The sequence below is a fragment of the Pholis gunnellus genome (genome assembly GCF_910591455.1).
Source record: "Pholis gunnellus genome assembly, chromosome: 19".
NCBI classification, from domain to species: Eukaryota; Metazoa; Chordata; class Actinopteri; order Perciformes; family Pholidae; genus Pholis; species Pholis gunnellus.
In genome coordinates this window covers 1,295,852-1,307,500 of record NC_136546.1, presented here as the reverse complement: position 1 = coordinate 1,307,500, position 11,649 = coordinate 1,295,852, and the positions used below count along the sequence as shown (strand labels likewise).

Sequence of the window (11,649 nt, the reverse complement as noted above, 5' to 3'; positions counted from 1 at the left end):
TCTGAAAACCTGGACTCCCTCTAGACGCACACAATGTGAGAGTGGAGCGGCTGGACGGATGGACGGAGAGGGAGACAGTCAGGAAGGGAGACTTGGATTGCACATGTGACAGGGGGAGACAGGAGAAGGAAACTTTTTAAATGTGTGACGTGTGTTTGGAAGGAGAGGGTGCAGAATGGTCGAGCACGACATTCAGAGGCAGCAGGGAGGAGGAAAGTTGTGACAGCCAGCCAGAGGCAAAGACAAGGATGGAGGGGGGGGGGGGGGGGGTGGGTTGGGGCTGTTAGTGCCCTCCGTTATTACTTCCATCTCCCATTCCCAGAGCTGAGGTGAGCTGAACCCCCTCCCCCCCCCTCCCCCTGCGGCCCAGCACCGGCTCAGGATGAACACCAGGACCTGGCAGCTGTGTCCTTAATCCAACTGGCACCCGCGGGTCATCATTCAGGAGCTCTAAATGATACAGTGGTGTAACTGTTCCTACTTTATTTAAGGACTCTGGTCACCTGCTATCATTTAAGAAGTACCCCTATTAGTTTCCTTCATTTAGAGCCCTCTGGTAACCCGTGGGCTTCAAAGAGAAGGTGCTTCCAGGTTCACAACCACTGAGGAGGTTCAGACATACATGTTGGGTTACATGTTTAAACCTTCAACTGTGTCACAACAGTAAACAGATTGCACACAAGGTCAAGCTCACACTTTTTTTTCTTTTTACATTACTTTTTTTTGTGCTGCAATTTTGAGGTACTTTACTTGAGTATTTTATTTCATACTACGTCATATTTATACTTAATAACATTTAACAGAGAAATATTAAATGTTTTACTCCACCACATTTGTTTGACTATACTTGTAATAAACATATCAAATATGATGTCATGTTATGCACAAAGTAAAACTACCCAATATTGATCTTCAGCAGCTACAATATTAAAATACTGCTTACATGTTAATGCATCAGTAATAATCTAGTATTATGATATATCATAACAGGGATCAGTCTCCTGCATATTCTTCAGCAGTGGTGGAAATGTTATTCATGTAAGTAGCGATGCTCCAGTATAGATATTCTATATTACAAGTAAAGGTCCTGCATTCAACCAAATCAACTTCAAATATCTAAATTGTGCAAAATGCAGACTGGCCCCTTTTCAAAGTGTTCTATATTATGATGTTATTACTGCTACTAAAGCTTTTTAATATTGCAGCTGGTTCGAGGTGCAGCTCAGAGGAACTCTTTCATTCTGTTGAGATGTTTCTTCGTACGTATAAAAGAATCTATCGTGTCTTCTAGATCAGAGGTTCTCAACCTTTTGTAACTCACAGACTACTTCTGATTGTTCATGGATTTTTGAGGACAGCCTCCCCAAGTAAATGAGAAAAAATATACCGGGCTGTAAATATGTGTAATGCTGCTGTCAGCTGTAATGACTTCAACAAATATTGTGCCATTCGGCTCACCATCATCATCATCTTAATCTGCAAAGCTACTAGCTGTAAAATAGATGTGCTGGAGTAAAACGTTCAATATTTCCATCTTAAATGTAGTGAAGTAGAGACTGCGAGTAGCAAAAAATGGTACAAGAAGTACCTCACATCTGCATTTAAGTACAGTGTTTGAGTAAATGTACTTACTTACCTTCCGCAAACAACTTACTGAACTGAAGACCTTCATTTGAAATGATTGAAGTATTTTTTTCTGTTAGGATATTACTTTTACTTATGGTTCTTCTGCACAGTTTGAGGACTAAATAATGCCAACACACACTTCATAACTTCACACACGACTTCATTATATTATACACTTGTATGTAGGAGAAAAGGTGTCCTGCTGGTTAGCATCCGTGTGTTTAAAAGGCTTATTAAGACTCCATAGTTAAGTGTTGCTTACACTTTGTCACAGCACATGTCAGTCAGCAGCCTCTCAGACGCTCAGCTGGAGTGTCAGATAGACGAGCCAGTTAGCCATCCAGTTAATGTGCTAGCTCACCAGTCCTCCAGTCCTCCAGACAGTCAGACAGTCAGACAGTCAGACAGTCAGACAGTCAGACAGTCAGACAGTCAGACAGTCAGACAGTCAGACAGCATTAGTATGCATCCTGCCCTCAGACTCTGGACTCAGTTTAACACACTGTAACCAAGGAGGCAGATAAACAGGTGGGGGGGTGGGCTCTTTGACAAGCGAGGGGCCACTTTTAAACGGCCAGGAGTGACCTGTGAACCTTTGGACCGTGTGTGTGTGTGTGTGTGTGTGTGTGTGTGTGTGTGTGTGTGTGTGTGTTGGTCTGCTCGCTCCTCTGCCGGCCGAGCGTAGAATGCAGCCTGCAGGACCATGTGGAACTCATTTAACAGGAGAGCAGAGGAGGCAGAGGAGAGACGGAGAGGGGAGGGAGGCTGCCCTGGAAAACAGGCAGGCAGGGAGAGTAGGAAGCAGACAGAGAGGCAGAGCAGCTGACCAGACATGGGAAAAAAGACAGACTATTTTCTCTCCAGGAAAAAGGCAGAGAAGCAGACAGACACCTCGTCTCTTCTGTATTTACATGTTTTTTTGCTACCAAGCCGAGCGCCGTTTTTGATCATTGCTTTGAGCTTATAAAACTGTATTGCTCAATCTCAGTGAGCGAGAACGGGCGGTGGGAGTGCTGCCTGCTCTTTCCCCACTTAGTTTGTCACCTCACATCCTTAGCATATGTCCTAGGGTTCTTACCTGCAGGGACGGCGTGCACGCTGAGTCGGTGGAATGAGTCACCACTATATGTGGAAGCACAGCCACATCAACAGAGAGGGAAAGGAATCAACACGAGAGGATGGAATTAGAGAGACAAAGAGAAGGGTTTTACTGAGAAATTCAAACAGCGAAGCGTGGAGGTGGAGATACAGAGCACGCTCAGAAGAGAGGAGAGTTGTCTGTGCTTGTGCTAGGAAGGCGGTGTGTATGTGTGCGTGTGTGTGTGTATCGAGGGTAAACAGTGGTGGTCAGGAGTGTGTCGCTGAGCTATGAGAGGCCATGTCAAACAGAGCTTGGTATTTCCTTTCCCCCTTTTTTCCTCTCTCTCTCCCTCTCTCCCTCTCTGCTTCTCTCTATCACTTTCTCTGCTGATGCATGATCTACCACTCTGTGGCATGTGGAAGGGGAGCCGTTGCTATGGCAACCCAAAGCCTGACTAGAGCGAGGTGGGGAAGGAGGGGCGGGTGCACATCAACCCAGGGAGACCTAATGCACTGCCCACAGACGCACACACACACACACACACACACACACAGCCATGCAGCGAGTGATCAAGATTACAAAAGAGACTCTGTGCAGGGACCTACTTATAAGGTTATGGAGAGCAGAGCTGGAGATATCAGGGGCAGAGCCACACTAACTGGAGTCAATAAGATTACTGTGGACACAGCTGGCCAGGGAAAGGCTGCAGAAGCCCACCACCAACGACACACCACAAACAGAGCTATCATAATTCATCCGCGTGTTCCCACATGAAACCAGCACACGTTGTGGGAGGGTTGTCCGGGGGCCTCGCCATGACAACCTGTATGTCTCCTCATAACATCCATTATAAATGAACTTAGATTTATTTTCAATAAAAAGCTTAAGCTACAGTGTGTTGATGCAATGGTGAAACCTTTTTAGAGTTTGCACCTTAACAAATGCTTCAAACAGCAGGTCATCGTGTGCAAACTGACCCCAGAGATGAGATGACAGCTGTGTTAGTGAACTGGGATGTCTGTGGTGAGCAGCCAGGCCTGAGTAATGACAGCGCTTGGTTTAGATTTACACATACACTCTTCTTCTCATCTGCAACAGCAGACAGTACAGATACAGATGTAGAGTTGTTGCAGTGTTGGAAGCAGACACAAGAGCTCCCTTCAGTCAGTTCAGGATTAGTGCAAATGGTCAGGGCGTAGGAACCCAGAGGCAGGAAGACTTTGACCATGATGATAAATGTGAAGCTGCATAAAAGACTAGTTATTATTTGGTGGTGTCTAATGTTTGTGTCTTCAGGAACACTGGAGCCTTACATGAATCCCCTGTCAAGAAGGTTGATTTGAATTCTTTTAATCTTAAAGTTCTTCTTTTTCCCAGTAGTCAACAGTGATGCACCGATACTGATATCTGATATCGGGTCGATACTGACCTAATATAATCATATAATAACAATAAATAGCTGAATCGGTTATCGGTGACATTTGGGTTGATTCATGTTTCTATATTAGAAACATTAATATGCTGTTTAAGTTTTAACCAAAGTGTAAACCTTTTTAGGTTTACACTTTGAAGTGTAATTCCTGTTCATTTCCAAGTTGTTTTACCAAGTTGCTGATGTGCAGTTTATTATTTTATTAATACGCATCAATTCAATAAATTCAAACCTATGTATTCATGTGTTAAATTTAGCTTTACAAAGTTAAAAGTAATGTTTAAGTCAAGCCTGATGTTACCTTACACATAAAGAATGATCTTCCACACAGTGAGGCGTATGCCTATTAGATAAACACTGGTATCAGATTAGTACTCTGTATGGGCCGACACCCAACATCCCTATTAGCAAACACATCATCCTGATTTATTATGGCAAAGTCCAAAAGTATTCTGAAATGTTAAAGAAATTGAGATTTTCAGACACAAACTTATTCACTCACTTGCTGAGAATTAGATGAGAAGATTGATACCACTCATGTCATATCTGAAGAGTGAATATGAGGTCTGTTAGCTTAGCTTACAACAAAGACTGGCAACAGGTGGAAACTGCTAGCTTGGCTCAGTCCAAGGATCATGACATGCTACATCCCGTCACCTCTGAAGCTCACTAATTCATACATTCTATCTTGTTTGTTTATTCTGTACAAAAGCAGAAGTGAAAAAATGATACGTTGTCTCCCTTCTCCCAGTCTTAATGCTAAGCTAAGATTAACCGGCTGCTATCTCTAGCTTCATTTTTAGCGCACACACGAGAGTGGTATCGATCTTCTCGTCTAACCCTGAACAAGAAAGCGAATAAGCGTTCCCAAAATCTTGAACTATTCTAAGATGCAGATGTATTCAAAGTCAAAAAGTGCAACGTCAGTACAGTACGCAGGAGATGCATCGACAGGCTGCAGCTTTAAGTCTACCAGCTGTCAGATTGGATTAGGAGCGGCGGTAAACCGTGATCTCCAGGTCTCCCCACAGGTTTTCAAATGGCTTCAAGTCCAGGCTTTGGGTGGGCCACTGAAAGACGTTCAGGGATTTTTTCCAAAGCCAGTCCATTATCCTGGATGTGTGCTTTAGGGAGTTGTGTTGATAGAAGGGGAGTCTTTGCTCCATTCCGTGGCGTTGTCTTGGAGGACCTGTCTATCATTGGCTCTGTCTGTATGAAGCAGCCAACATGGTGCTGCTGTGTAGTGACAGCAGCTGATAAGCCAGTTGAAATGTTTGGCCTTCAGACCAGAGAAATCATTTTTCGTCTCATTAGATCAGAGAAGTATTTTGGTAAACTGCAGGTGGGTTACCATATGCTTGTTTATTCAGTGGAGTAAAATGTCTCTTAGATGGAGTGCTGGAGATTCTCCAGCTTCCTTCAATATTCAGTTGGTCAGCATGGACATTGTTCCACTTCCTCCTCCCCAACCAACACCCCGTCTGCCTGGTTACTGCTTATACAGACGGACTGTAGTTCCTTGGTAGTTACAAACCTTCTCTCCTTCGTGATGGAGCGCACTGTGCTCTTAAGAACTTTGAATACTTTGGCAATTTCTCTGCACTCTTTCCCAACAGCAAATGTCATGACTTGTGCATGGTCTGCTGAGGTCCTTTTGTTCACAGTGGACTGTAGGACTGATTGATAAGGATGCATTTCTAATTCATCTCTTGTTCACCTTCAAGTCAAAGTGTAACTGGTAGAGGTGAAAAGAAAATAATGTATTTAAGTGCTAAAACAATTATCTGATAGAGAACAAATTGCCATAAACTATTTTGATGATTGATTAATAGTTTAAGTCATTGTAAAGCAAAAATGCCCCAATTGCCTCTATTATTAATGTTATTAAACAGACTATTTGGTTTTGCAGCCTTGATCGGATTAAAGAAACAACTCATTTGAATATGCCGACTTGGGCTTTTGGAAACTGACAATTAGGTGAGAAAGATAATCTTCAGATTAAGGGTTGAAAAGAATATCTGGAATCATACTTAAATACTTCCGTTCTTAAAATACACGTCTTGTCAGTATTATATGTGGATTGCTTTAAAAAAACAACATTTAATTAGTTCTAATCAGTGTTAATGTGAGAAATGCGTCATTACTCACACACGTTGGACCGCGTGGTATCTCCCTTTAACTTGCCTCCGCCTGCTGTTCAGCCCTCAGCAGCAGACAGGCTGGATTTAGCCGAGCCCAGCGGTCGTTGATAATTGAATGATTCGCAGCGGCCTTAACTCATTTATGACGCTTTCCCGCTCAATTTCACCTTGCCTTTCTCATCAATATTGCCCTGTTGGCCTCCTCAGACGGCCAGTGGCTGCTCATCGAGCTGCTCCCGGGTCTTATCGAGGTCCAATCGGGTTCTGGAGAAGCTTCCTCTGTGTTTCCTTCCTACTTAGAAACTCATTTGTGTGTTGCATGTGACTAATGTGGCATGGGTCTGTGTGCATAAGTTCTTACGTCCTCTGCTCTCTCTCCCTTTTAGTTCCTCGTGGTGTGATCCAAAATGGCGCTCGCATCAGGAGCCAGGCGCTCTTCCCTGTGATAAGACCCCTACCTGTAAGCCCTGTGGGGAGCAGAACCTCGGCCATACGGTGGGTTACCTTTGCTCCTGCTGCCCTCCAACATGTCATTAATGTCAGTCAGGGCTTTCACATTCCCACACAGACACACAGTAGCCTCACACAAACACACATACACAAAGCAAACCTCGCTCCAAAATGTTCCGCTCATTGTTTACATAATGACATATTCATTGTGTCCAAAAGTGAGAGGCATTCACACGCTCCCTGCTGGTCACATTCTCTCCAGGTGTGTTTGTAGAACGGTCTCTCGCACACAAACAGGTTTATCAGAGGGAGAGGCCTCATGATTCAGAGAACATTCGGAGCATGCATGGACATGCACATCCATCATAGGAGCATAAGAGTATGATGGCCTGCACCGCATTATGAATTAAACATACCCAAAGTCTCACTAAAGGTATGCAGTGAATATTTGATCACTGTATGAGGTGCATGTTTTTCTTATAAGATATTAATATGCTAACCCTCTCATCCTGAAGGGAGGAAATGTCCGGGGGACAGGGCATGCTGCTGAGGCTCCCTGTGATTTATTGGTTGTCAGGATACACCCCTGTCCTTTGATACCTTACAGAGAAAAGTGTCTTCTAACTAATAGAGCAAAATATGTGTTGCAATATAATGTAGAGGCTGATGTATAGTGGACAGTGGTTAAATGGCTTCGCTGCAGTATCGTCATTCTGTGGCACTCTGACTTTAAAGCTTGCAAGGTCCTTTATGTGCTGAGTGAGTTTCACGACCTTAGGGAGCACGAGAGCTGCTCAAAATGCACTGTCTCATTCGAAAAATGCATAGGTGGCAATCTGAGAATGAGTCCGCTCATTTCTGTAAGGAAAGGCTGACTCTTCTCTGGAGGTACGAGGTTCTGATCGGATCTGAGAACCAACATTAGGCCCTCGGGGGCTATTTGAGGGTGACAGATTATCACGTGAATTCTTTTTGCTTTCCAGCCAAACGCAGAGCAAACTGGAGCAGCTTGGGTGGAGTGAGGCGTATACAGGCTGGCCACCTGGCTGGCAGTGTGACAGCACGAGTAACAATATTCTCTCTCACTCTGTGTCCTTGCTTCATACAGATCATCCCTGGGAGATTATCTAAGCCGAGGACAGGACAGCCCATCCCGGTACTCTCCTCCGCTCTGCAGCGAGGACCTCCAGGACGACCACACTTACAGCACCGCCAAATCCCCCAGCAGGCTGTGCTCCTCTTCCTCTCCCCTGGACGACGACGACGACATCATCGCCGTGGAGATCCAGTCAGACGTGAAACCCGAACCCCGGGAGATCCCGCTGGATTCTCACATCACCACTGCCGCCGCCACCTACATTTCCCAGCAGGCCCTGCGCGGACAGAGACGTAGTTCAGGGCCGGGAGCTGGGACTCTGGCGGGAAGCAGTTTGCCCTGGACCAAAAACCGAGCAAGGGGCATTAGCGACACACTGCCGCTGAAGAAGCGGCGCGCGGCGGCGGTTGAGAAGCCGCCGGAGAGTGACGACGAGGAGATGAAGGAGGCGGCGGGGTCGCTGCTCCACCTGGCGGGGGTCAGAGCCTGCCTCAACAACATCACAAACCGCACCGCCAAGGGCCAGAAGGAGCAGAAAGAGGCCCTGAGAAACTAAGACTCAGACATAGTACAAGTACAAGTACACAGTCATGCAAACACACACAGACGCTATACAGCTGAAAGCACGCACACACACACACACACACACACACACACACACATACAATACACAAATAGGTCAACAGGTAACGTTACTACAGCATTAGTCTCAACGGACTCTTCTCATCTCCCTCTATCTATCTGCAGGGCATTAGGTGAATCCTACTTATTTGTGGCAATATCAAAAATCTATGTTTTCCTACATGTTCAGCAACACTAACATCAATGGGTATTTCTCATGTGTCTTTGTTGTTTTTGTTGTTTAAAAGGGGATGAAAGCCATAAAAAAATGCATGTTTTGTCACTAATTTGGACAAGTTGAACACGACAAAACCGAATCACATTGAGGAGCGTACAGTACATAAACACAGAAGATGGCTGTTTGTCTTACCTGTTTGTTTCTATGTGAATCTGTAGCAATCTTGCAGCGATGCCAGCAAAGACGGCGGAGCCTATTTAACAAGACTTAGAGCTCCCTTGGCCGCTCGCTAGCATCACTCTCCTACATCCACGAGCACAAATGTGAGACTGTGCCAAAGATAAGCGACCAGGTTGCTTCATGTAGCCGATACGACAGCTGAGAAAAAAAGAGAAGGCATAGTAGTAAAGAAGAGCGAGGAGAATGACTTAAAGCATCAAAATAATTGTAAAACCCAATGTGATATATATTCATGCACTTAAGATTATTTAACACCACTTATAATAGAAGCATCATGGGTAAAGACATGGTTTATTTCAAGAGCACTCATAGTATTTAAGAATAGATATTTAAAAATAAAAAATGGTCATGTTTTATCACCATAGAGATGGATAGGGTGCCGGGTCTGAGGCAATATCTCCTTCATTTTGTTCTTGTTGTTGCATAATGTAAACGTCCCCTAAACGTCCCCAGTACTTCTGTCCATAGACGTAGACACCTGGTATAGATATCGTAGCTGCCAGTAGCTACCACACCTTCCTATTCATTTAACAGTGTCAAAGAACTATAGACATGAACTGTGGGTTTAGATTTCCGTTTGTGTCTGTTTACCCTCACTCTACCTTCATAAAGATATAAGCAATTTGTCCCATGTGGACAACTCTGTAAAAAGGTTAGAAAATATTTTATTTTTTTCCTTTCTTAATTGAAGCAATTTGACCTGCAGGACTTTCTCAGTTATATTGCATGGGTGCTTGTAAATAAGATAAAAAGCAAATCTTTTTTATTCAAAGATCATGTAAGATAAACAATGTATTTAGCATGAAGCATGACTTATTTTCATATAAACCTTGATCCTAGAGGAAAGAAAAAAAGTTTTGCCGCCAATTGTTCTACCCGTGATTATATTGGATTTTTTTTTTCTTGAAATGTTTTGGGTTCTTTTTTCTGAGCGGGCTTTCAAAGACACGTCTTCAGGGAGGAGCGTGGGGGATCACTCTGCACCTCTGGGCTTCGGGTTCAGGCTATGTAGGCCAGCTGAATCACCTCTTAGGGGTGGGCTTCCGTCTTCTTCTGCCTGTACAGTGATTTTTAGGTGTTCAATGTTAACCCCAGTGTTATTTCAGAACACATGTGTAGAGTGTGTGTGAGTTGGTGTGCCCAGCAGCACACACACCCTTTAACATTGTGCCTGCCTGCCTGCCTGCCCTCAGTACCTCTGTTGTCATGTCTCTGACATGTTTTGACAGAACGTTACTTGTCTTTATTTATAACAGTATTGGGTTTTTTTCCTCTCCTGTGTTTAAATGTACATGTGTCCTTATTTCCCATCGGCATTGTTCAGTGTAACTGTATGGATCAGACAGGCATGGGAAGCTTTGTAGGTGTCTGAGAGAAGCTCATATCTCCAAATAGGCTACTTAGAACTCCGATAGAAAAGGAAGAGGAATGTAGGAGATGGCATAATGATAAAAAAAGTTTGTTTTTGATTTACATACAGTATTGTTAACCCTTTGATTAAAGGAGTGACTTGTCCTTGTGGATGTCAATCTTCATATTTATCTCAAGAGCCCAATCCGGAGATCAGAGGGGTTTTAATATATTTTGCCACTCTACAAAGAGTATGTGTATCTCACTTAGGATCGAGAAAACAATGACTTGATTGAAATCCACAAAAGCAGTAGTGAGCTTTGACATTTTTGCATCAGAAGTGATATAAATACTGCACTGCCATGATTCGGCATGCTTTTGCTGAAGCAGCAATGCATAAAAGTATTCCTTTCCCCACAAAAAGCAGCTTTGCAGGAGAAAACATTAGCTGGGTTTGGTTGTAGCAGTGGTCACACAAGGGTTTTCTTTAAGCTCAATGGACGTTGAGTGATTGTCAGCAAGCCAAGCAGGCAAACGAATGCATGACCCATCCACTGGTACAGTCTTTTGCCACCTGTAGCATGCATCACTGGCTTTGCATTTTGTATGGTATCCATGCCGAAATATACAAAAAAAGGCTAAAAGGAGACACTGTCAGTGTTCTTGTTGTGTGCCATCCGTCTCTCGTCTGATATCTGTCTGAGTGCTCCCGGGTCAGCAACATTCCACTGTTGTGGTGACTAATAACGTGTTCAGCTGGCAAGAGCCATGTCGAGGGGGGAATGTGTTGCTTTAACAACCACCTTTTTTCCTCTGACTCACTCGGCGACGTGCAGGAAGGATGAACTCCTGACCTACGAGTTCTGGAAAAACAGAGCAACACATAAAATATACCTTGGACATTTCAAAGCAAAGGAAATATACTTCACTGCCTGAAAAGCCCCTAAAACAAGTGTTTGTTTCAAACCTGCCAAACATAACGATGAAACGCTCTGAAAAATACAGTTGCCATTTTTTTAGTTTTTTTTTGTTGTTATGCACATTTTTATTTTCTGTTCTGTTTTCTCTCTGACAAAAGGATCTACAATACTGCCATTATTTCTTTGGTGACTGTCTGAGCTGAATATTGGAAAGCCATAGGTTAGAGATGTCAAAATGCAAAACTGTTATTGATCTGTGAGATGTGATGCAGAGTGCACCGGGGTGTTGGGTTTTTATTTCAGTAAATGTTCAATTCTCTCCTTGTTGTGCAATCATATTGCCAAAGAATGATTTTAAGACCTATTTCATCACTACATGTAAATATCAACGTTGTCCAATACCGTGGCAAAAAATATATAAATGTTGTTTTATTTTGTTTTCCATTTCCTGAAAAACTGCAATGATGTTTATGTGATGTATTGTCTTCCAGTTGGTTGCAATAATAAAAAATAC

The 11,649-nt window shown here is 43.6% G+C and overlaps 1 protein-coding gene across 3 annotated transcripts in view; it reads left to right on the top strand.

Annotated features, from left to right (window-relative positions):
• LOC306711305 (forkhead box protein N3-like) overlaps positions 1 to 11,649 on the top strand; it is a 67,272-nt gene extending 55,623 nt beyond the window's left edge. For all 3 annotated transcript variants that reach the window (XM_079180179.1, XM_079180180.1, XM_079180181.1), the window contains 2 exons: positions 6,667 to 6,775; positions 7,839 to 11,649. In XM_079180179.1, the coding sequence (XP_079036305.1) occupies positions 6,667 to 6,775; positions 7,839 to 8,382 (653 nt within the window). In that variant the 3' untranslated portion in view covers positions 8,383 to 11,649. The remainder of the gene's footprint in view (positions 1 to 6,666; positions 6,776 to 7,838) is intronic.